The sequence below is a fragment of the Sycon ciliatum genome, chromosome 4, assembly GCF_964019385.1.
Source record: "Sycon ciliatum chromosome 4, ocSycCili1.1, whole genome shotgun sequence".
NCBI lineage: Eukaryota > Metazoa > Porifera > Calcarea > Leucosolenida > Sycettidae > Sycon > Sycon ciliatum.
The window spans coordinates 32191703-32213429 of record NC_088646.1 but is presented as its reverse complement, the minus strand read 5'-3'; the positions used below and the strand labels follow the sequence as shown (position 1 = coordinate 32213429).

General features: G+C 48.1%; 3 protein-coding genes across 3 annotated transcripts; 2 read left to right on the top strand and 1 right to left on the bottom strand.

Annotated features, from left to right (window-relative positions):
• The first annotated feature begins 1033 nt into the window (after nucleotides 1-1033).
• On the top strand, nucleotides 1034-4892 carry LOC135815692 (arylsulfatase A-like). The gene is made up of 3 exons (XM_065329019.1): nucleotides 1034-1528; nucleotides 2235-2395; nucleotides 3117-4892. The coding sequence occupies exons 1-3, from the start codon at nucleotides 1254-1256 to the stop codon at nucleotides 4295-4297; spliced, it is 1617 nt and encodes a 538-aa protein (XP_065185091.1). The 5' UTR covers nucleotides 1034-1253; the 3' UTR covers nucleotides 4298-4892.
• A 1899-nt stretch (nucleotides 4893-6791) lies between these two features.
• Nucleotides 6792-7234, bottom strand: LOC135815690 (large ribosomal subunit protein P1-like). The gene has a single exon (XM_065329015.1). The coding sequence runs from the start codon at nucleotides 7174-7176 to the stop codon at nucleotides 6850-6852; it is 327 nt and encodes a 108-aa protein (XP_065185087.1). The 5' UTR covers nucleotides 7177-7234; the 3' UTR covers nucleotides 6792-6849.
• Nucleotides 7235-7621: 387 nt separating this feature from the next.
• Nucleotides 7622-18466, top strand: LOC135815689 (uncharacterized). Its single transcript, XM_065329014.1, has 10 exons — nucleotides 7622-7964; nucleotides 10424-10663; nucleotides 11058-11163; nucleotides 11579-11722; nucleotides 12713-12871; nucleotides 13061-13240; nucleotides 13458-13580; nucleotides 13916-14047; nucleotides 14243-14359; nucleotides 17558-18466. The coding sequence occupies exons 1-10, from the start codon at nucleotides 7729-7731 to the stop codon at nucleotides 17669-17671; spliced, it is 1551 nt and encodes a 516-aa protein (XP_065185086.1). The 5' UTR covers nucleotides 7622-7728; the 3' UTR covers nucleotides 17672-18466.
• Nucleotides 18467-21727: the final 3261 nt, after the last annotated feature.

Genomic DNA, 21727 nt, shown 5'->3' with positions numbered 1-21727 from the left:
TCTGAGAGCAGATGGACATGCTCCAGGATCATTGTGGCTGTGAACGTATTTACTATTTACACAGCAGCTACAGTCACTCAGTGCCTTTTTTTTAGAAAGAAGAAAACTGGGTCGTCAGCTAAGTAGTTCGCAGCATCATTCACTCTTCGGGTATCAGCACTAGACAGCGGAGCTCTAGAGCCAGAGGGCACACAGCACATTTTTAAAATAATAATTATGTTTTTACAGAGCACCGGGGTCATAGACTCTTGGAGTCTTGCTACAAATACAAAGACTATAAAGTGATCATGATCGATCATTGCATAATTGATGACAAGGCATTATCAAGATACCGGTAATCATGGGTCATGGAGTGAGGCCGTAAAATACTAACATAAGGCCGCCTAGAATTAATTCGTTGTTTCGGGTCACTTCACTAATCCGTACCAGGGTCGATCGGTCGGGTTTATTTTATATTAAATTTTTATTTTTATTTTGGTTACGGCCATGTGCATACGTATGTACCATGTGTACATCGAATAGCTTTTGTCCATCTAGCCAGTCGATCAAATCTGACTGTAGTGTAGACAATCCAGCGCAGTCATTGTCCCATCAGATCCAGGTCCCCTCCAGGACCAGATCTTGGCCTCGCTGGCAAACGAGTCTGACGAGCTAGCAGCTCTCACCTTGAAAACTTCTGTAAATAGCGACAAGGTGGCGGAGCTGATGCTGTTTCAGGACCGATTGCGGATCGGAGTCGACGGAGATAGAAGACAACGTCGTTACCAAGCGCTGCATCCTGTCATTCGGCTAGCCATGGCTGCTTCTGAGGTCGATATCTGGACTGCTATTATTAGGGTCGCGTGTGTACATAGTCTAGTCTGTACATTTGCATGCACTATAAAAAAAACCATTTTGCGGTCGGGTGAAAAAAGACGGTCGGTCGGGTGACCCGAAACAACGAATTAATTCTGGATGGCCTAGGCCTAATGAGACATCAATCTATTTCTTCTGTCATTACACATGCATTATTTTATTATCAGTGCACTATTGAGGATCTCAGACGTCAGTGAGCAAGTTCACACGACTGCATGCATGCATGTGCTAGCTTCTCCTCGGGTAGCCACAGAAATAGTTGATTCTGCTCGGTCTCAGGTCCGAGGACGATCGGGGGTCTACGAGTACTGCAGCAGCAAAACGCTCCTCCTCTACTGTCTGTAGATCATCGGACGGTCAACCCACCGTCGACGCTTGTAGTGCCTCGGCGTTCTGTCATGCCACGACTACCAGGGTCGTCTCATCGACGAATCGAGGGAATATCTTACAGGGCCAAATGGCTGGTGGCGTTTCTAGTGCTGTTGCAATCGACCCAGCGCGGTCTACAAGTAGCCGCTGAGTGCGCACTCGGAGAGTGTGCTGCAGACTTACGACGGAATCCAGACTCAAATCGAGCTCCGATACAGCTCCCGGAGAAACCCAACATCATTGTCATCTACGGCGATGATGTTGGCTACGGAGACTTGAATGGCTACGGCCATCCTACTTCTAGGTGGGTGGCGAGTCGGTCAACATATCTGTGCATGTCAGCCGCGGGAAATCATTTTTCTGCCCGTTGTGGGGCTACATACATGTACATGAGGTGGGCTGGGAGGAAAGTTCAAACAGTAATACAATCATGTACATGCTCAGGAAAAACTCTCCACAAAAAATACATGTATGAAAGAATGATGATGAATCCTGGGCAGGATGAAACAACCACACCGTCGCACGCCCACACATGTATGTAAGGAGGACCCTGGGGATGAAAATGAAACATGGCCTTCGCTAATCACTTCTGAATGTACCCGGGTGACCTGCATGCCTTCACCGTGGCATGGGACAACGTAGAGTTTAGTTGAAGGAACCTCATGACTAGGTGCATGGTACACCGGTCTGTACTAGTTACAAGTGTAACGACAGTTGTTGTTGGATCTAAAATCTGCTCAAACCAATGGCCCACCGGTTGAGGGACTGTAACCAGATAGAAGATGTCTGACTGTACTGGTGTAATACAGGTACTGTTGTGGACATGGAAATCTGGTCGGATGACCGGGGCCGACGCCCTCAGTGCGTACAGAGCGTTGCACACCGATCTGTTGATTGTATGTGTACTCACGGCTGCATGGCCAGCGCCCTGGGGCCGCCTGACCTCCGACCGGATTGCAATGTCCACCACAGTACACACATGACTGTACTCTGCGTGTTTGCTGCTGCAGCACGCCAAACCTGGACCGCATGATCCAGGAGGGCATGCGGCTGACCCAGTTCTACTCCGCTGCTCCCGTATGCTCGCCGTCGCGCGCATCACTGCTGACAGGACGCCTCTACCCAAGAACCGGAGTCTACTCTGGCACACCAGGCTCGACCCAAAGTACAGGTATGAAAACATGAAGCTACAGTTGTGGCCAAAGACTTGAAATCCGACCCAGGAGCCTAAAGCACAGCCTAGGCTCATTACACACAGCCCTCAGATGGGTTTTTGGACCGTGCATGAAGTTATCGAAATGGAAACGCGGCACTGCTTTTTGCCTTGTTGATCGGATTTCTTTGGCTATACGACAACACATTGGTTACTAGGCTGTCCACGTAGGACATGTACAACACACCCGCACTGGTTACTAGTACACGCCAGGGCCGGCACCAGTTAGCAATGGATGCACCAGTTTTGAACAAATGAATCCAGCGCTTGTGGAATGCCGACTGACTATGCAAAAGTACTACCCTCGTACACTCCTCACTAGAGTCTATCCCTCACCGTGAAAATTGCTCTTCTTGCTCAGTGAAGATTCATGGAGATAGAGAGTTTCTGCCATGATGCTGTAAAATTGGACAGGACATAATGATCCGCCCCGCACATAATGTGGATCCATACCACCACTCAAAAGCAGGCTCCGGGCATGATGGTAAGCACGGTTGCAGCGTCTAATAATCTTAGCTGCTTTTTGTGACAGTCACATCTTGCTTACTCCATCCTCTTCTACCTATTCGGTTCCCTTGCCTGCCAAGTGGGGAATCATTTGGAGCAGATTAACAGCAAACTATGCTCGGAGTTGTACAGTGCCTGTGTGCGTGTCTCTGCTTATGCTATGACTGTGCAGGCCTGAGTGTCTTCAACCCATTCAGCAATGGTGGTCTGAATCTCTCCGAGATCACAGTAGCACAGATGATGAAGCCGCTTGGATACGCTACGGGAGCGCTAGGTAAGTGGCACCTGGGCACCAAGAAGGAATATCTGCCCGCAAGCCGGGGATTCGACAGCTACTTTGGAATTCCGATGACCCAGAATGAATGCACGTCGAACGTTGAGTCTTCAAAGCAGTTCGGCCCGTGTCCCACCATGCACAACAACACAGTTGCAGTTCAGCCGACGGATGTGCAGAACATTGATGCGGCGTACGTAGCAAACATCAAGGACTTCATGACCGTGCACAAGAACGAACCGTTCTTCTTCTACTATTCGTCACACCACACGCACTTGCCACAATTTGCTGCACCCGGATTCCTGAACTCAACACTACGTGGTCTCTTCGGAGATTCGCTCGCCGAGCTCGACTGGTCAGTGGGACAGATCCTGGATCATGTCGTGGAGCTGGGCATCGAGAACCGGACGCTTGTTGTCTTTTCAGCTGACAATGGACCTCAGCTGAGCGGTGGTGTTGATGGTGGTGAGCAGGGACAACTCAAGTGCGGAAAGGGAACAACGTACGAGGGTGGCATGAGAGAGCCGGGCATCTTCTGGTGGCCGTCGGTCATCGAGTCCGGGAGCATCTCCTACGCGCTGGGCAGCACCCTGGACTTGTCCGTCACCGCGGTCAGCTTGGCCGGTGGCAAGCCGCCACAGGACAGGGCCATCGACGGCTTTGACTTGACGCCAGTGCTCACTGGCCGATCCGAGATTGGGCCACGCGAGTTCATGTTTTACTACAGCGGTCACATGCTGATGGCGATCAGACTGCGTCAATACAAGGCACACTTCTGGACCAAAGGTGGACTGTGTCCGGAAAACTACCATGACCAGGACTGTTGGAGCAGCACTCCGCTGAAGCAGCACGAACCACCTTTACTCTTCGACGTGGAGACAGACCCAAAGGAACGCTTCCCCCTCGACTTGTCACTTTACCCCGTGCAGGTGAATGAAATTATGGACCTGAAAGCAGCGCATAGCAAAGCCATGACATTCTCGCCCGGCGAGATGAACTTGGGTCAGAACAAGGAGAACTTTCCCTGCTGCAACCCAAGTTGCACACCGCGTAACAGCTGCTGTGCTTGTCCTAAATAGACTTGATACTGTACTTCCGCACATATAAGCGCATGTGCTTATGTCCGGACATAAGCGCACCCCCCCCCCCCCCCCAATTATAAGCGCATGTGCTTATATGTGAACACTATTGGTGTAACACCCGGGAGCTGAATATACTGCTAAGCATTGTGATAACACCGTTGTTTAGGACACAGACAAACCTTTATTGCACATATAAGCGCATGGGCTTCTACCCGAACATGTTCACACAGCAAAAATATTTTTTGTAGCAAATTTTCACATATAAGCCCATGGGCTTATATTATAAAACGGTTCTGTTCTGTGTTTAAACCCCATGACCCTATCTGCGAATGTGTATCAATGCCATACAGTCAGCAGCAAAACAAGAAATCATGGGTAAATTCACTCGATCTTTGTGATTTGCTGGATATATAGGTACATTTTGTTTACAATGTCATGTACATTATATCAAAATTGAAATATCTGTACCTCAGCTTTGACAATGAATTCTTTCCTGAATTCAGATAGTGGTAACACCAAGAGTACTCTTGGCAACACTCATAATAAGGATCGCAGTGATGCAGCACAACCCTGTATACTGTCATGTACAGTGCTACTGTGTAGTCTGTGTTGTTAGCCCCTGCATGTACCGGCGATATGGGCGAACCAACCAAGACAACAATAACTATTGTGTTCAGTAGCTTCATGCATGCACATGTAACACACACGTTTACTTTCTCGTCTCGCAACGACAGCAGACAATCCGAATGAAATAGGTTCAGACCTGTGGCAGGCGACTGCCCAGTCCAATCCAGGGAGTAGTACAATACCAATATATTATTATTATTATTATTAGTATTGTGCTACTCCCTGGTCCAATCCATATAACCAGGAAAGCCATGTGATTCAACCCCCCGATACACACCTGGAGCATACATCGGAATGGAACAGACAGGATGGTAGCCTATGCACCAGGGAGGTATTTTACGACTCCATGCTATGAACGTCCTATAGGCTTGCTGCATGGGGCAATCAGTATAGACAGAATGCTACAGAAGTAGACGCTACAGCAGAGTCGAGCGCTCAAGAGCATAGCCTGATGTTCTTATCTTCCAGCAACTTGGCTGCGTTCTTACAGTAATCGCTCGTCTAAGAAGGTTGTTTCCAAGGGGTTAGCCTGGGGCTTCTTATTTTTCTGCAATCTTGCTGCGTTCTAAAGGCACATTCTGAGAAACAATTCGTAAGGCTGCCGGAAACCACCGCCGTTCTTTAGTCTGTGGCGTTCTTACTTCTTAGCATTTCAGGCTGGACGTTCTTGGACTCAATGTTCTTGGACGCGCGACTCTACTGTATCACATTCTTAGAAATACTGCATCATATGCACAAACTACTACATATATTCGGTGCGTGACTCTACTGCAGACACACTGGTACAGTAAGACCTCGCTTACCGGTCTTCTTTTATCCGGATGCCTCGTCGTCCGGAAGAAAATCGTTGGTTATAGATTTACAGCATACGTCATGCATACAATCATATAGTATGTATGTTTGATTATCCGGTCCCCTCGCCTATCCGGATATTTGTGTGGAAAAAGGATGTGTTCGGTTAAAGCGAGGTCTGACTGTACCTTGACGTGAAATTGGAGTTACTAGTTCATTACCACATGCAGTGTACAAACATCTGCACATATGCCAGACTCTACAGGTCAATACTATCACAATAGCAAGAGTTCTCAGATTACCTAGAGTGCTAAACACCGCAAGGATGGAGCATGAAACGCAGCACGGTTACAACAATGACCTAGCCGGTTGTCTCTGTTCCCTTCTGCCTTTGTGGTCAATCCTATCCATATACTAAGCATCATAACTGCTTTTACGGCACTAATTGGAAAATGCAGCCCGGGTAATGACTTCGGAACAGCAGGATTTGTAGCAGGCATGTTCTTCTTCTTTTACATCAATGTGGGGAGGGATAGTCCTATAGTTTGTAACAAATTACTGACCAAGACTGCAGTCATGGGTCGTTTCTGCCATGAAACAATCAAAAATAGCACTGTACAACAATTCCAGTTTGTTGGCCTACTTATTTGTAGAGTTTCACACTCTGACTTCTGCACTCTTGTGTGCACAGCTACCATATAGGGCACAGTTTTGACAGGAACATTCACAGACTGGCCAGTAAATACCAGACTTAATTCTCAAAGGCTGATTGAAAGCACAATGCCAACGCAATACATCCACAGCTACTTCACAGCAATTTGTAATCCTTGATTGACATGCACAAGGTCATGTAGATCTACCCATGTTGTGCGAATCCATGTGTGCGTGCATGCATGCACGCACGCATGAACGTATGCATGCATGCGACACCACAAACCGCAAACCGTCACTTCTACAAAGAATTCCTCACACAATTCACTCCCAATCACACACACACATGCATACGAAGCACAGTGCACAGTACCGTTCATGATCCACAACACACTTATCCAGCGCCAAGAGCAACACTGAGTTGGTTGAAAGAGATGATATATTTCCAGAAATCATCGGGACTTTCAGCAAGAATAGAATTAGTCGAACAGGCCGAATCCCATGTCGTCATCAGACTCCGGGTCGGACTCTGGTGCCTTCTCCGCCTTCTTCTCCTCGGCGGCTGCTGGGGCAGCTGCGGCAGATGTTGCGGCTGCAGGTGCTGCGGAGGCAGAGCCAATGTTGGAGACGAGGTCTCCGATGTTGCGGCCCTCCAATGCCTTGGCGAACAGACCAGCCCAGAAAGGCTCGATGTCTACTTTGGCGGCTGAGATGAGAGAAGAGATTTTCTCTCCAGTTACTTCGACTCCATCGTCGTGGAGGATCAGGGATGCGTAAACGCAAGCAAGCTCAGAGTTGGAGGCCATGTTGACTTGATGTTGGTCAGGAGGAAATCACACAAACCTGAGAAAGAGGGCTCGAACTTGATGCCATGCGCTTTTGTCAGCGAGTTGAAATATTACAACCAGTCCTGATTATTTTTCTTGATAGGCGTCGTCATCTTCGTCCGTAGGGAATCATGCTGGGACTGAGGGTTATGACTCTTGCCCCCGGGGCCGGGCCCCAAGTCTCCGACCGGTTTGCGGTCATGAGTGACATGACCATCCCCGGCTCGGTGCCGTGGCCCGTACCGTGGCCTAGGCTATGATATGACTCGTACTCGTAGATCTATGTGCAGACTATGACTAGTATGAGGCCTCGGCTCGAGGAGAGCTGAGTAGCCTGGTCAACGATATTGATATCGCGATATGATACACACATGGACAAGTCGAGCTCACAACAAGGTCAGCTGCAGTGCGTAGAGTTGCTGTAGTAGACGTGTAGGTCTACATGATTGAATTTACATACTGTAGACCTTCAGGTTCAGGCTTCACTTCCGTTCCTGTGTGAAAACGAAGCACAGGATCCAACAGATAATCATGGAGAACGCTTCTGCTGCGCGGTCTGAGGCCGCCGCCAAAGCGGACGGTAGTGAGGAAGCCACCCGCGGAGAGATGAAAGCCTTCTGGGAAGATCACTGCACGACCGCATCGCTTGAAGACGTCATGTTGGACTCTCAAGCCGCAGTTCTGAACGAGGCGGAGAAGCCAGAGATTCGCAGCATGCTGCCGGACCTGAAGGGACTCCGCGTTCTGGAGCTGGGAGCAGGCATCGGGTACGTACAGTAGGGGGTCGCGTACAACAAACTTGTCAAAAGGGCAATGGGTTCGATGAACTATGCTAGCTCTCATTTTGAGTGTGATTGTTTGTCGTACATGTAGAACTACATGTACATGACTGATTGTTCATGTACATTTAGCAAAAATCCATATCCTTGATAGCATCATCCATGCAAGTATAGTAGATGTATTCCAGATCTCTTGCAGAGTCACACTCGCCCGTGACTGGGTGTCTTCTTCAAGGTGATCTACAATTTGTATGACTGTACTGTGGTGCTACTAGTAAGTGAAATCCGACCTGAAAGTGCATATTTGGCGCCCTGGGCTTGCAAGCACTTCTGGACATACACGTGTGCATGACGTTGCACAAATACCGAGCATGGCTTGATGCCTTGTGACACACTGCCATCATCGTAAGGACCGTGATGTATAGTAGAGCTCTCCATATCCGGACAGGTTGGGACCGGGCACTGTCCATAACTCGGAACACACACGTACCGTAATGCCGCACCTTAAAGCCGGCCTTATTCCTGAGCCGATGTTAGTGCTAGCCTTCTATTCGAGTCAGGCTTCTATTCGAACCGGGTATTTCTAGGCATGTCAACACTAAAACCAGGCTCACATGCCACCAGTGCAGGAAAATCAGGCTTGTATTCCAAACAGGCTTCTACATGAGACAGGCTTTGATTCAGGACACTACGGTATACATGTACATAATTTATAGGTACTCTTTGCATGCAAGTAAACACTGCTTATGCCCATCAATGATTATGGGACCATTTTCGATGTAAAGCCGCTTTTTGTGACTCTAGACTAGAGTGGTCGGAAAGGTGCTTGGTAGATGAACATGCGCGGATTACAAGCGTTCGCATCAGGTGAATCACTGTACCAGTATTCGGAACTGGTCCAGGGTGCCAGCTTTGTACTTTGGGTTGGATTTCACCGAGCAGAACTGTGTTCTCCTGATCTGAACCCAACTTTCTGTGTAGTCCCGTTCAAGCATGTGTTGCCGACTGGGGGTATGCACCGGTGCACTTTCCCCGGGCTGTGCTGATGCAACCAGTTAGACCCTTGGAGAGTGACGTGACTGTACTCATCTCTTCTCTCCCTTTTATGGTCAGCTACCTGTTCTGCTCTTGGCGCTTATTTCCAATTTTATTGACCACATCAAATATACCGTAAAGTCGCGGATAAAAGACGGGCTTATAAGCACATAAGCCGCTTTCTGCATCAGGCTTCAATGCAAACCAGGCTTGTATGCAAACCATGCTTATATGCACCACTGATATTTTTGCCAGGCTTGTATGCACATCGGCCAATCCGGGCTTGCATAGAAGCCAGGCTTCTACGCGCGACACGCGTAGATCTACCACTGACTACCGGTATGGCGGCAGTTTTACTATGCACTGTACATAGCGCATGCACTCTTGACCTACCCGATCCGCGCTTGCATAGAAGCCAGGCTTCTACGCGTGACATGGTTATATGCATTGACTCGTTTGATTTTCTGGCTTCTATCCGCGATGTGCTTGTATGCAAACCCGGCTTTTATCCGCGACTTTACGGTACGTGCCATGTTTTACCGGTTATACAGGTCGACCCCCAATACTTGGGGCCTCGATTTATCAGTTCAATATCAATATGATCAATATTGGTTAAGTCCCGGTTGTAAGTGGGCTGCCTTTTTTTAAATTTGGATTTTAGGTAGGGGTGAAAGTTGGCATTGAGATCCCGAGTTCGAGTACTCTGATTTTCTCCGATCGAATATTCGAGTATTCGAGTATTCTTCATCTCCTAAAAATTGCACACCGATGGCCTTAAAATCACATGATACAACCCTGATTGAACCGAGTGGCAGTCATTTTTCTCTGGTATATTGGTTGTTGGGTCATTTGGGCTCTCTCTCTATCAATATCTGCCGACTGCTGCTCTGAAACTGCAGATTTCTGTGGTAAATGCATGTACCACGTATGAACGAGTACTCTGATTTATTCCGAGTACGACTATTTCTGAAAAAACCGAGCGAATACTCAAGTATTCGGTATAATTGTTTCACGCCTAATTTTAGGTCATAAAGCCTTAGGGACATCATTGACTACCTGAAGAAGGCCATTGGCCGAAACGTTGTATATAATGGAATGGTTCGGAAATTTGCAGAGTATTGTGGAATGGGTGAGTTCACCCAATTGCATCTACTATGAAACTGCAGGAAGCCTCTAAACTTCTTCTCAGGTCATAAAGGGTCGACTTATAACCGTAAAATATGGTGCATGCTCAATCTTCAGACAGCTACATGTAGCGGTTTCAACCTTGTAAAGTCTCATCAGCAGAGTTCAGAGTGTATGAATTTAAAGGAGAACGTGAACATAATATTATAATATCGTGACAATAATACCATTTTCTTGAATTACCCCTGGGTGCTTTCCCTTTGGCACATCTTGCTTGTTTTCCACAGGCGCTACAGTGGGTTTCTGGCGGAGGACGCAGCTCATGTCACTTCGGTCGACTTCATTCAGAAGTTTGTCGACAAGAACCGCGAAGTCAACGGCGAGAAGTACACCAACATTGACTTTGTCTGCGGCGACGTGATGAAGCTGGACTGGGAGGAGAACACGTACGACATCATCTTCTCAAACTGGCTTCTCATGTACCTCAACGACGCTGAAGTACTCGGCCTGGCGGAGAAGATGCTTCGGTATGTCTGTGCCTGCTTCTTTGTTTGTATTGGATTTGGATAACAAAGTGCCCCTTGCTGCTAACTTGCTAGACTGTATCCTGTTTGGACGACTGTAGTGATTGCTGTGGTGGCTTCCACGTACAGTCAAGCCTGTCAAGGCGACCACACGGATAAGGCGACCACCTGTCCCAGAAGACCACTGCCACCAGGACCAAGGGATGCTATTTCCAGTCAAATGACCCTGCATAAGGAGACCACCTGGCAATGGAGACCACATTTTTGAATGTCCCTTGAGTGGTCGTCTTAGACAGGTTTCACTGTACAACTGATGAGGTTTTCATAGTTTTGATTCAGGTGCGGGCATCACCTTCATGGTACACTGTGTTTTGTCATTATGTTCTTTCTTGCTCAGATGGACGAAACCCAGTGGACATATTTTCTTCAGGGAGTCATGCAACCGTCCTTCGGGTGATCGTAAGCGCAACACGGGCAACCCCACCAAGTACAGAGATGCCAAGGTACTAGCAATGGCGCGGCACATTTCTCTTCCTTCCCGCCAGTAGCATTCCTGTTGCTGCCGTAGCTATTGCTGCACTTCTTACTGTAATACAGTCCTGCTGGAGTTGGTGGGCTGGGATATTCTTTGTCGTGTGCATTGTGTTATGTGTCTTGATCGTCCAAGTGCATGGACTACACTAGAGTGGTTGCACCTCTATCACATGACCATACGGAGCAGTCATGTTGGTTTCAACTCCACTCAGCCCCTGCATTTATGGATCACATGATGTCGGCCATTACATGTTGGTTCCACAATCCACATGCCATGATCACTTTCTGCACAAATTTAGTCACATGATATGGATGCGAACCCACTCCATTGATAGTATGTAATACGTGTACATATTCTGCTCTGAACTTCATTCTCCTCTATAGCACTACCACCATGTGTTTGAGACCGTTCAGTACAAGCAGAACGACACGACGGCCTACTGCCTCGACTTGAACTTCTCGCGCTGCATACGCTCCTATCTACAGCTGAAGAATAACCCGCATCAGATGTGCTGGAGCTGGCAGAAGGTACGGTCTACGACGTCTGTCTTTGGACTTTTCAGGAAATCCTCCTGATGCTGATCACTGAGTTTGAATATTTAGCGTAATCTTCACCGCATGCAGTCGTGCGTTCCCTGCTCTGTTCATGCACAACTACAGTGAAACCTGTCTAATAGGCCATTCACACGACGGGCAAACTTACTTTTATCGTACCGTTTCCAAGGATATTTACTCGGATACGATAAACTTGGACACACGCCTGCAACTGATTTTTTTTATCTTGGCCGAGGCCCCTTTTGCTCGCGATTATCTTTGCACACCAGGAAAAGTGTCGGTTGTTGAAAGTGCGTACTGCAAATGCAGTGCTTGAACAAGGGAAAATTCAAAATTGAACATTTCCCGGCATTTTCAGGAGGTCACTATGGGTACATTGACGGTTGCAAAGTTTGCCCAGCATCGTGTGAACTGGATCACGGTTTGCCAGTGTTATCTTGGTCACACACGTGCAAGTGTTTACACGTCATGTGAATGGCCTATAAAGCGACCACTCAAGGGACGAGAAAAAGTGGTCGCCTTGGCCAGGTGGTCTTCTTACCATATTCACTTCACAATACATGTTATAATAATTATCATTTTGATCAGCGCATCACACTGCACACACCTATGCCACTCTAGCACGACTCATGTGCCTGGCGTCCTCAGACCTGTCAAATGTCGTGCATGCACCATGTACATCTACACTTCCTGCGCTGATGTGTAGATCTACCATGCATGGTGCACCATGCAATGCGTACATTCTTCATGTACTAGCAGGGTGCAACACGGTCGCGGGTGGGAGGTCGTCGGTCGCGTTGAGCGAGTGGTCGCCTTATCCGAGCTGTTTTGAATTTTAATGCGTCCGTGACAAGGAAAAGTGGTCGCCATGGTCGGGTGGTCGCCATATCCGAGTGGTGGCCATTACAGGTTTTACTGTATTAAAATACCATACTATCTGTGTATCCATGCTTGTGTTGTTAGGCCACAACGATCCCTGTTGCCGAGACTGCAGACTGCTTTGGCTACCAGTCGATGCGAGAGTTCCTTGACCAGCAGCAGTACTCCGAGAACGGCATCCTTCGCTATGAGAAGATGTTCGGCAAAAACTACGTCAGCACCGGTGGCCCAGAGACAACAGCGGTAAGTTCTGTTCTTCATTGAGAGCCACACACTCACATGAGACACAGCGATAAAGCTAGAGTGAGGACTAGAAAAAAACAGCCTTACATTGGGGAGATCAGACACAAGACCAATCACTCCGTCTTTGTAGGGTGTACTCACACCCTCCTTGCTGAGCTGCTTATTGTTTCTTCTTTTTATTCAATCCAGGAGTTTGTCCCCATGCTGAAGCTGCAGAAGGACGAGAAGGTACTGGATGTCGGATCAGGTCTGGGTGGCGGTGCGCTGTACATGGCAGAGAACCATGGCGTGGATGTGCTGGGTCTGGATCTCTCTACCAACATGGTGCACATTGCTCTGGCACGGGCGGTCAGCTGCTCAGCAGGATCGGTAGGTGACTGTTCCAGCTTACTAGTTCTCAACAGTGTTCTATCCAACACCCAGGTGCAGGCCAAGGAGGTTACCGTTGACATAGCAGCATATTGGTTTTCATGCAACCTTGGAGGAAAATCAATACTGATCCATGATGTAAAATTAACGATTGATACATGTAGTGCAGTCTCTTCAATGCTGACTCCACCGGGTTTATCATTTTGTCTCCACCCAGGTGCTGTACGAAGTGTCAGATTGCACCAAGCGTCAGTTCCCCGATGAGTCGTTCGATGTCATCTACAGTCGTGACACCCTTCTTCACATACCCAACAAAGGAGAGATCTTCAAGACATTCTTCGTAAGTCCCAAACTAAATAGTGCCACCACTGCTAGCAGTAAGCATGATCAATGTTTTATTGGCGCGAGTACTTCTGCCAGAAAGCAAGCCAGGTGCGTTGTAGCTGAACCCTGCATTATTTTGTTGTCACATAACATTTCCTCAGGCTTTGGTCAGTGACTTGCTGTTGCAATCTTCCGTAGTCACAGTGGATTGTTCTAGGTGGTAGCAGCTGCCCTGGGTCCCTTCAGCGACCGTAACAGGAAACAATTGCTCCACCTTACTTGGTCGCAGTGGCTCTTCAGCTTCAGTATTTCTGTTACTGATTGCTGCCCCGTCTCCTGTGTGTTGTTCAGCGCTGGCTGAAACCCGGTGGTCGTATCCTGATCTCTGACTACTGCTGCGGCGAGGGAGAGTGGAGCGATAGCTTCAAGACGTACGTAGCCCAGAGGCACTACACACTGCACAGTGTCAAGCACTATGGACAGGTAAGAACTGCATGTATTGGGATCTTGCATGGCTGCTCTCGCGCATGATCTGTTTTTCTGCTGCAAGTCTCATTTTCCAGTCATATTGTTATTAGAAAATTGACAAAGTGCACTGTGGAAATGGTCACAGCAGAGACTTGGCGTGTTACTTGTCAGTTGACCACCGCATGTTTATTTACATCTACAATTGTGCAGCTCTTGCTTGATGCTGGATTTGTGGACGTTCTGGCGGACGACCGTAGTCGCCAGTTCTGCGATGTTTTACTTCGTGAAATCAAGAAAGCATCAGATGAGAGGTCAGAACTGTTCAAGGTAAGAACAATCTGGGATATGCTGCACCACTGACACGCATAAAGGTTCATGTGCCTATATCCCGGTGTAAGCGCATGGGCTTGTAGGTGAGCCCAATCTCGCAGCACACTGATGACACCAGGATACCATCTTTACAGGATTTAATGTGCAACTTCCACATTCCATACCACCTATTTATCGTGTTTTAGTATTTTTACCTAGTATAGGTGGAATCCTGATAATTCGAACCCTAGAATGCCATGGAAAAACGTCTCATCATCTGCACATTATGATTGTCCAAACATGTACCTATGCGTTAATGGTGAACACAGGGAGTGGCCGCCACTGTTCATAACTTTCCACCAGCGGTGAGTTGGCGGCGCACGTCCTGAGCACTGTCACCTGCAGCTTGTGCAGGTCTAGCGGGTTGCACTCGCGTATCGTCATAGACTTCTTGGACGGTGTCTTCGGTTGCTTTGGCGTCGTCAGTGCGAGGTTCGCTTAGTTCAAATGGATGTTGTAGTATTCTTTATTTCTCCAGTCCAAAACAACAAGAGTCCAGACTCAACTCATGCACAGCAACTAGAAGCCGCGAAGTCCGTTTCACGCGCGCGGGAAACGGCACATGCTAGATGCATAACGTAACACGATGTACTACTATCATGAATGTCTGGAGTGGCCAAGGAATGCCACAGCGCGTATGTAGACGTGAACACTACATCTCTCCCGAGCACGGATGAAAAAACGTAGGGTGTAAACTGAAAACACGAGGCATGGATAAATGACTTCATGTCGGGCTGTCTGTCTCCCTATGCTCACGGAAATCCTGCGTGAGGTGCACTTTGCCCTTGCGCTTCGGCATGACCACCATTCGGGCAACCAATGGGGTGGGGCCAGTGGCAGGCTCGATGACGTCCAATGCGAGCTGCTAATTGAGCTCAGCGAGCGCATCCTCCTGGAGGTGGACAGCCACTTTGGATGGTGCGTGTTGCCATCTACATAGATGCGGGCTTCTACGTCCTTGATACGGCCGAGGCCCTGGAAGCCATCGTGGTACTCAGCATGGCCGTCTGGCAGTTATGGACTTTCGACGCTGTGTACCAGCTGGATGAGGCCAAAACGCATGGTGGTCTCGCGGCCAACAATAGATAGCAGCGGTACGTGGCGCGTGTGCGATAACGAGGAATGTTGCCGTCGAGCTCATGGTAGCGGAGGAAACACAGAGGGTAATGTTACCAAGAAAAGGAAGAGGTGAAGTTGAGCCGTAAGCAAAGATTTGCACATCCGTTTGCTGAAGTGCTGAACCAGGTGCAACCTTTGCCAGGTCATCAGTATTGATGATATTGTGACTGGCACCACTTTCCACCAAGACAGTCAGATGTATGCCGTTGACATGCACTGTGCGCCGGGCATCCTCACGGCAGGGTGCCGTAGATGGGTGAGGCCGAGAGTCGGTAGAAAACCAGCTCTGCGTCAGTCTCTAAGGAATGAATGGCATGGTGACCGCTGTTGACAGCGTGCTGGTCAGAGTGTTGGTGGGGGCGGCGTTCCCTGAACATGCGGGCCCGGATGGCGGAGTCCGAGGCGCAGCATGCCACAGCGAAATTGTTTGGCTTGCCACAGCGGCTACAGAACTGGCCCTTGGCAGCGTCACATGTGGCTTTGCCTGGCTTTCCACACCGGTAGCAGGTCAGACTAGATGAGGTAGACGGTGGACACTGGGCTTGGGCCTGGCGTGCAGCTGGGTAGCCGTGGCGCTGTGACCCTGAGAAGGCAGCCACATGGGCAGGCTGGGGTGTTGCTGATGCCAGGGAAGCGACGTGGGCGTCCTGCTGTGAAGAGCCCAGAGAGGCGTCCTTGATGGCCAGTACATGGGTGATGCTGGCCTCATACGCGCACGCGCGCGTGCGCTGCTTTGAGAGCTTTGTCAGAGCTGGTCCAAGACAGCCAATTTTTCCACCGCAGTATCCGGGAAACCGCTGCGTTTCACGTGGTCGCCCAAACGACAACAGATAACCTCCATAGTCTCGTTCGACTGTTGACGAAGCTGACGGAAATTGTACCTGAGGAGCGTTTTGTTTTGGTGTTTATCGAACTCGTCCTGCAACACTTTGGTGAGGTCGTCGAATGTTGTCCCTATGTTGCTGGGAGTGGGCATGAGTTGCTGGATGTCGTCCCCTCCCAGGTACTGGAGTAGCCCACACTGTTGGTCGTCATCGCCGATTTTGGAAGCAGCGAGAAAAGCTTGAAACTCCGTATCTAGGCGGGCCACCGCGTGGCGGCATCGTAGAGGGAGACATAAATTGGAAAAGGTCCAGGGGGCGGAATGGCGGGTGGTCAGTCACCCATGCTCGCCACGGAGGAACGAAATAGCTCGCAGCGCCAATGTAGTATTCTTTATTTCTCCAGTCCAAAACAACAAGAGTCCAGACTCAACTTATGCATAGCAACTAAAAGCTGCGCAGTTCGTTTCACACGCGCGCACAAACGGCACATGCTGCATGCATAACATAACACGATGTACTACTATAATGAATATCGGGAGTGGCCAAGGAATGCCACAGCACGTATGTAGACGTGAACACTACAGATGGAGACGCTGGAGAGGATGGCAAAGACGCGAGGCACGTCCCTTGGCAGAGGAACCTTTCACTATTGCGCCTCGCACATTGCCATCCTTGCTCACGAGGAGCTCTTCAATGAGCCCAAGCTGCCATAGACCTCGTTCACACTGCCTTCTTGCACAACCACTACAGCTCCAATGCCAGTGGATGACGCGCCCTCGCGATGATGATTTGCTGTCCGATGGTCGTTTCATAAATCAAGCAGATACTCCTGTTTCCATCGACGCCAGAAGTGATCCATGACTAAGTATAGATGGTGGACCTCGCTATAGCAGACCGCTGTGACGAACGGTGATACTGTTAGTGTCGCTTTTGTCAACGGCAGAGTGCGACAGGATGCGGCGACCGTAAATCAAGTGTGATGGCGTCATCGGTGACTCTGGAGTGTAGTTTTCGGAAATGTCCTTACATTGGTGGTGGCGGCATGTGTAAGATTGGAGAAGGCAATGCGGTGGTGGTGGTGGTGGTGGTGTTGCTGGTAGTGGTGGTGGTGGTGGTGGTGGTGGTGAAGAAGAATAAATTTCAGTACTCTCCTTCTCTTATTCTGGCTGGTCCTTCATGAGTGCACTCTTGGCTGGTGTCTGTTGTTTTGCAGGAGTTTTCTGAGAATGACTACGAAGACCTCGTCACTGGCTGGAAGGCTAAGGTCGAGAGAGTCAATGCTGGCGATCAATGCTGGGGCCTCTTCTTTGGACAAAAATCAGCCTAAACACTACAGGCCCCAGCTGTGCCGCCAAATTTACAGGCAAGCTATTCTATTGTTAATTTGTTACAAATATCACAATTGTAGGCTTTTGAGCTAGTTTCTATTAATTCCAGTACGACTATTTTTTAGTTTCTCCCTGGCTGCGTTGCGGCCCAGTGTGGTACTAGTAGTCAACATGATTGCTTACCAGCGTTCAGCCTTCTCCCCTCTCTGCCCTCCCTCTCCACCCCCACCTGTAAATCTTCGGTACTTTGCTTTCTGGCTGTATACACTCGGGATTCTGTTCCTTTACCCTTGTCCGTCGCGAGGGAGGCCTATATTCAGGATCGTGCGCGTTGCGTATCAATGTATACAACATGCAGCACGCATACTGTACGGCTGTTTCACTCACCTGTAACACTGCCTGGTGTAGTTGTCACTGACCACACAGTCCAGGAGATTTGGCGCACACAGGGCCACTAACACCCACCCACCCACAAGCAGACATATGCACACAACCACGCATTCGCCGACAACTTTGGAATTAGGTAGGAAATTGACTGTTAGATTGCAGTACTTCTCATTTCATAGTTCAAAAACTTTTTTGTGCGTGCTTTCCGAGTCGCCACCCCAATTTATCCTATGATTATTTTCCCAGTCAATGTCCAGGAAGAGATTCATAGATATTTATTTTCTGTCCCATGAAAACAGTTGTAATTTATTCTCCAAATTTTTAATGTCCCGAAAATAGTTATAATTATTATTTTCATCCTGACAGATAGCCATTTGGCTGATGAATCTACAATTTGAATAACTCTACCTATGTTCTGTCCACTGACACTGTCTGTTCGGCCTTTGCCGTAGTATGGCTCCGCTGATTCGAATGGTCCGAGGCCATGGTCCTGTATTCGTCGGATATTGCAAACAAACTGCTCGTCGAGTTGCGGCCAGCTTGAAGGTGAGGGGTGGCCGGGAGGGAATGTTTGCGCATAGTTGTACATGTACATTTCAACTTGGTTTATTCAAATGTACATGTACATTTCAGGGCCGGCGGAACCGGTCAGGCTGGTCCGGCCATGGCCGGACCACTTTCCCAGCTGGATGGTCCATGTGATTAGTGCGAAACCGGTGTAAAAAAATCCAGAGGTACATGACTCGACTGTACTGCCGATGTGTGATGTACTTCGAAGTAGCTCAGGACTCCGTGACCGGCACTGTATGGCTTTAATGATATGGATAAAAAAAAGTTGTGTTTGTGTTCTTTTACTATAATTTTCTGCATTTTCTGGAGCCTGAAGAGATGCCCAAATTTGCTCTATTTCACGTAAATTTTAAATATTTCTCCCGGGGGAGGTCGAACCATGCATTGTACAGTGATGCTTTCGGATTTGAAAGGGGGCTGACAAAGTGTGGAAGAGAGCACAGTGCCACACTGCACGTCACGCTGGCCACAACCCTAGCTCGTACGTTATCGTCAATCAGTTGTGCTGCATCCAGGTGATAGTAGTATGCTACTGAGTGGAACCATAGCACCACACATGCCTGTGGGAGTGGACACGATCTGACAAATAGTGGACCGCAGCCTCTTCGAACCATCCAAGACCATTCAACTCCGTGCTCCTAATAATATAACTCGATATATCCTGTATTGCAGCCCTCAAAGACTATGCCTGCTATCAAGAGTACATGAAAACCAGAATGTGCAGCTCGGATGGGTTGCTGTCACGGCGGAATTCTGTGATTACATCATTTTAGTGATGTGCGTACAAGCAGGATTCAAGCAGGTCTCTTTCTGCACAACTGCAGCTCAGTTGTACGCACTACGCCATTTCCCGCCTCATCTGCGCCAAATATGATGTAATCATGGAATTCCACCGTGACAGACACCCATAGTAGAGAAGGCCCCAAGCCAAGAAGCTGCACACTCTGGTTTTCATGTACTCTTGCTGCTATCAACCCAACATCACTACAGTATTCCAATATGCTGTCTTCAGTACGGATAGTATACTGTAAAAGCCATTATTCTAACGAGGCGCATATAATAACGATTTCCCAAAATTGACTGGTTTACGTGTAACAAAGATTACGATTTTCACTCATTCTCATCGCTCAATAGGACAGTATAATTATGTTTCGATTTCTGTATAACAATTTCTATTTTAACGACAGATTTCTCCTCGTTAACTCGTTAGCGTTAGTACTTCGTATATAATGGCTTTTACAGTACTAGTATTAATTGATGATCAAGAGAGCCAACATTCTACCGGTACGACTCATACTCTTTTCTTGTGTATGGTGGCCAGCGGAACTCGTACTCAAACCGCTGGTTTGGGTACGAGTCTCTCATGGTGGCCCTGCTATGCGCTAGTGTATCGACTCCTCCATACTACCATAGGTTGTCTGAAAGTGTATTTTACTATAACCGTAGTACTTTTGCTCAGGTCATCATTGGAACAGTACAGCTGCTGTCAGCACCATACCACCAGTACCACATCTCCTACGGTAGGCTTTTGGCTTTACTCCCATCTCATCACCTCAAATCCAATCATTGAATGTACAATACTACTAGCACAGTAGCAGTACGCTGTGCCAAGTATGTACAGTAAATAATTGACTTGCATGGGTCCTCATGGTTTGTAGAACTTGTGCTACAGTGCTGCTCAATGAAATCCGATCAAGTGCGTCAAGTTATAATTATAAGTAGTTTGCGCAATTGCGCGTGCATCATTTCACAGCCCAGCAGTACACTGTATTCACAATAGAGGGGGGGGGGGGGGGGGATTGGGCAGCTCAGCACCCGGCGGGTACTAATTCGCTTGATCTTTGCACCGTGCTAGTCTTCTTATCCAGGCTGTCATTTGACTGGAAATAGCAGAGTAAATACTAAATAGTTGCAGTGGCAAGGAGACCCCTGTCATCATGGTGATCATGGTGATGGGTAACACGTTTTGAAGGTCCCCTGGCCTTGGCTTGAGCGGTTGTTGGACAGGTCACATGTATAATATTATGACTACAACTAACTGATTACTTGTAGCAAGAGTACGTAACCCCCTGGGGTTATGTGCCGGGGGTTATCAATAGTACTGTACTCTTGCTTGTATGCATAGCAACTGTTAGTGTGTATCTAATATTGACTGAGTACGAGGTCAATATAGGAAATAAAAGCCGAGTAAAAGACCGAGGCGAAGCCGAGGTCTTTTACGAGGTTTTTATATCCTATACTGACCAAGTACGTAGTCAATATTATATTTATCACGACAAACAGTCCGTATTTCAAATTCCAGAACGATAACCTCATGAATCCCGGTTTTATGATTGCACAACCTTTGCACCTTTGTAGCAAGAGTACGTAACCCCCTGGGGTTATGTGCCGGGGGTTATCAATAGTACTGTACTCTTGCTTGTATGCATAGCAACTGTTAGTGTGTATCTAATATTGACTGAGTACGAGGTCAATATAGGAAATAAAAGCCGAGTAAAAGACCGAGGCGAAGCCGAGGTCTTTTACGAGGTTTTTATATCCTATACTGACCAAGTACGTAGTCAATATTATATTTATCACGACAAACAGTCCGTATTTCAAATTCCAGAACGATAACCTCATGAATCCCGGTTTTATGATTGCACAACCTTTGCACCAACACCTACTAGTACTATGCAGTGACCATGCTGCACTAGGCACCGTTCAACTGCGCAACCCAGCAGTCAAATATAAGCAGTCACTATCCCTAAATTTCAACTACATGTGTATAAAGGAGTGAAATATGCATGAATATTTGACTGCTTACAGTGCTTAGGTATAGCAAAAATCTATAGGAGTCAATATTATACGAAGGGAGTGATAAAGTATTCTTTGAAGTAGTACTATTACTAGTAGTACTAGTAGTGTCATGATTGTACATGTACCTGATAAAGTCGGCAGAGTAGATCCACACGTGGACCAGTGTGGACGGATATTGGGATGACAGTTGACACCACCCTGCCACAATAATGACTGTATGATTGTACATGTACGTCATGATGTATGGCGTTGCATGCTTGGGGTTTCCCTTCCGCCGGCCTGGCGCTGTCAAGTGTCAT

Bases quoted from the DNA above. Each gene is read 5' to 3' on its own strand.
- LOC135815692 (XM_065329019.1), top strand. From the start codon at position 1,254: ATGCCACGACTACCAGGGTCGTCTCATCGACGAATCGAGGGAATATCT. The intron at 1,529-2,234 runs GTGGGTGGCGAG...TTGCTGCTGCAG, and splicing joins TACGGCCATCCTACTTCTAG to CACGCCAAACCTGGACCGCA. The intron at 2,396-3,116 runs GTATGAAAACAT...ATGACTGTGCAG, and splicing joins AGGCTCGACCCAAAGTACAG to GCCTGAGTGTCTTCAACCCA.
- LOC135815690 (XM_065329015.1), bottom strand. From the start codon at position 7,176: ATGGCCTCCAACTCTGAGCTTGCTTGCGTTTACGCATCCCTGATCCTC.
- LOC135815689 (XM_065329014.1), top strand. From the start codon at position 7,729: ATGGAGAACGCTTCTGCTGCGCGGTCTGAGGCCGCCGCCAAAGCGGAC. The intron at 11,164-11,578 runs GTACTAGCAATG...TCTCCTCTATAG, and splicing joins CCAAGTACAGAGATGCCAAG to CACTACCACCATGTGTTTGA. The intron at 13,581-13,915 runs GTAAGTCCCAAA...TGTGTTGTTCAG, and splicing joins AGATCTTCAAGACATTCTTC to CGCTGGCTGAAACCCGGTGG.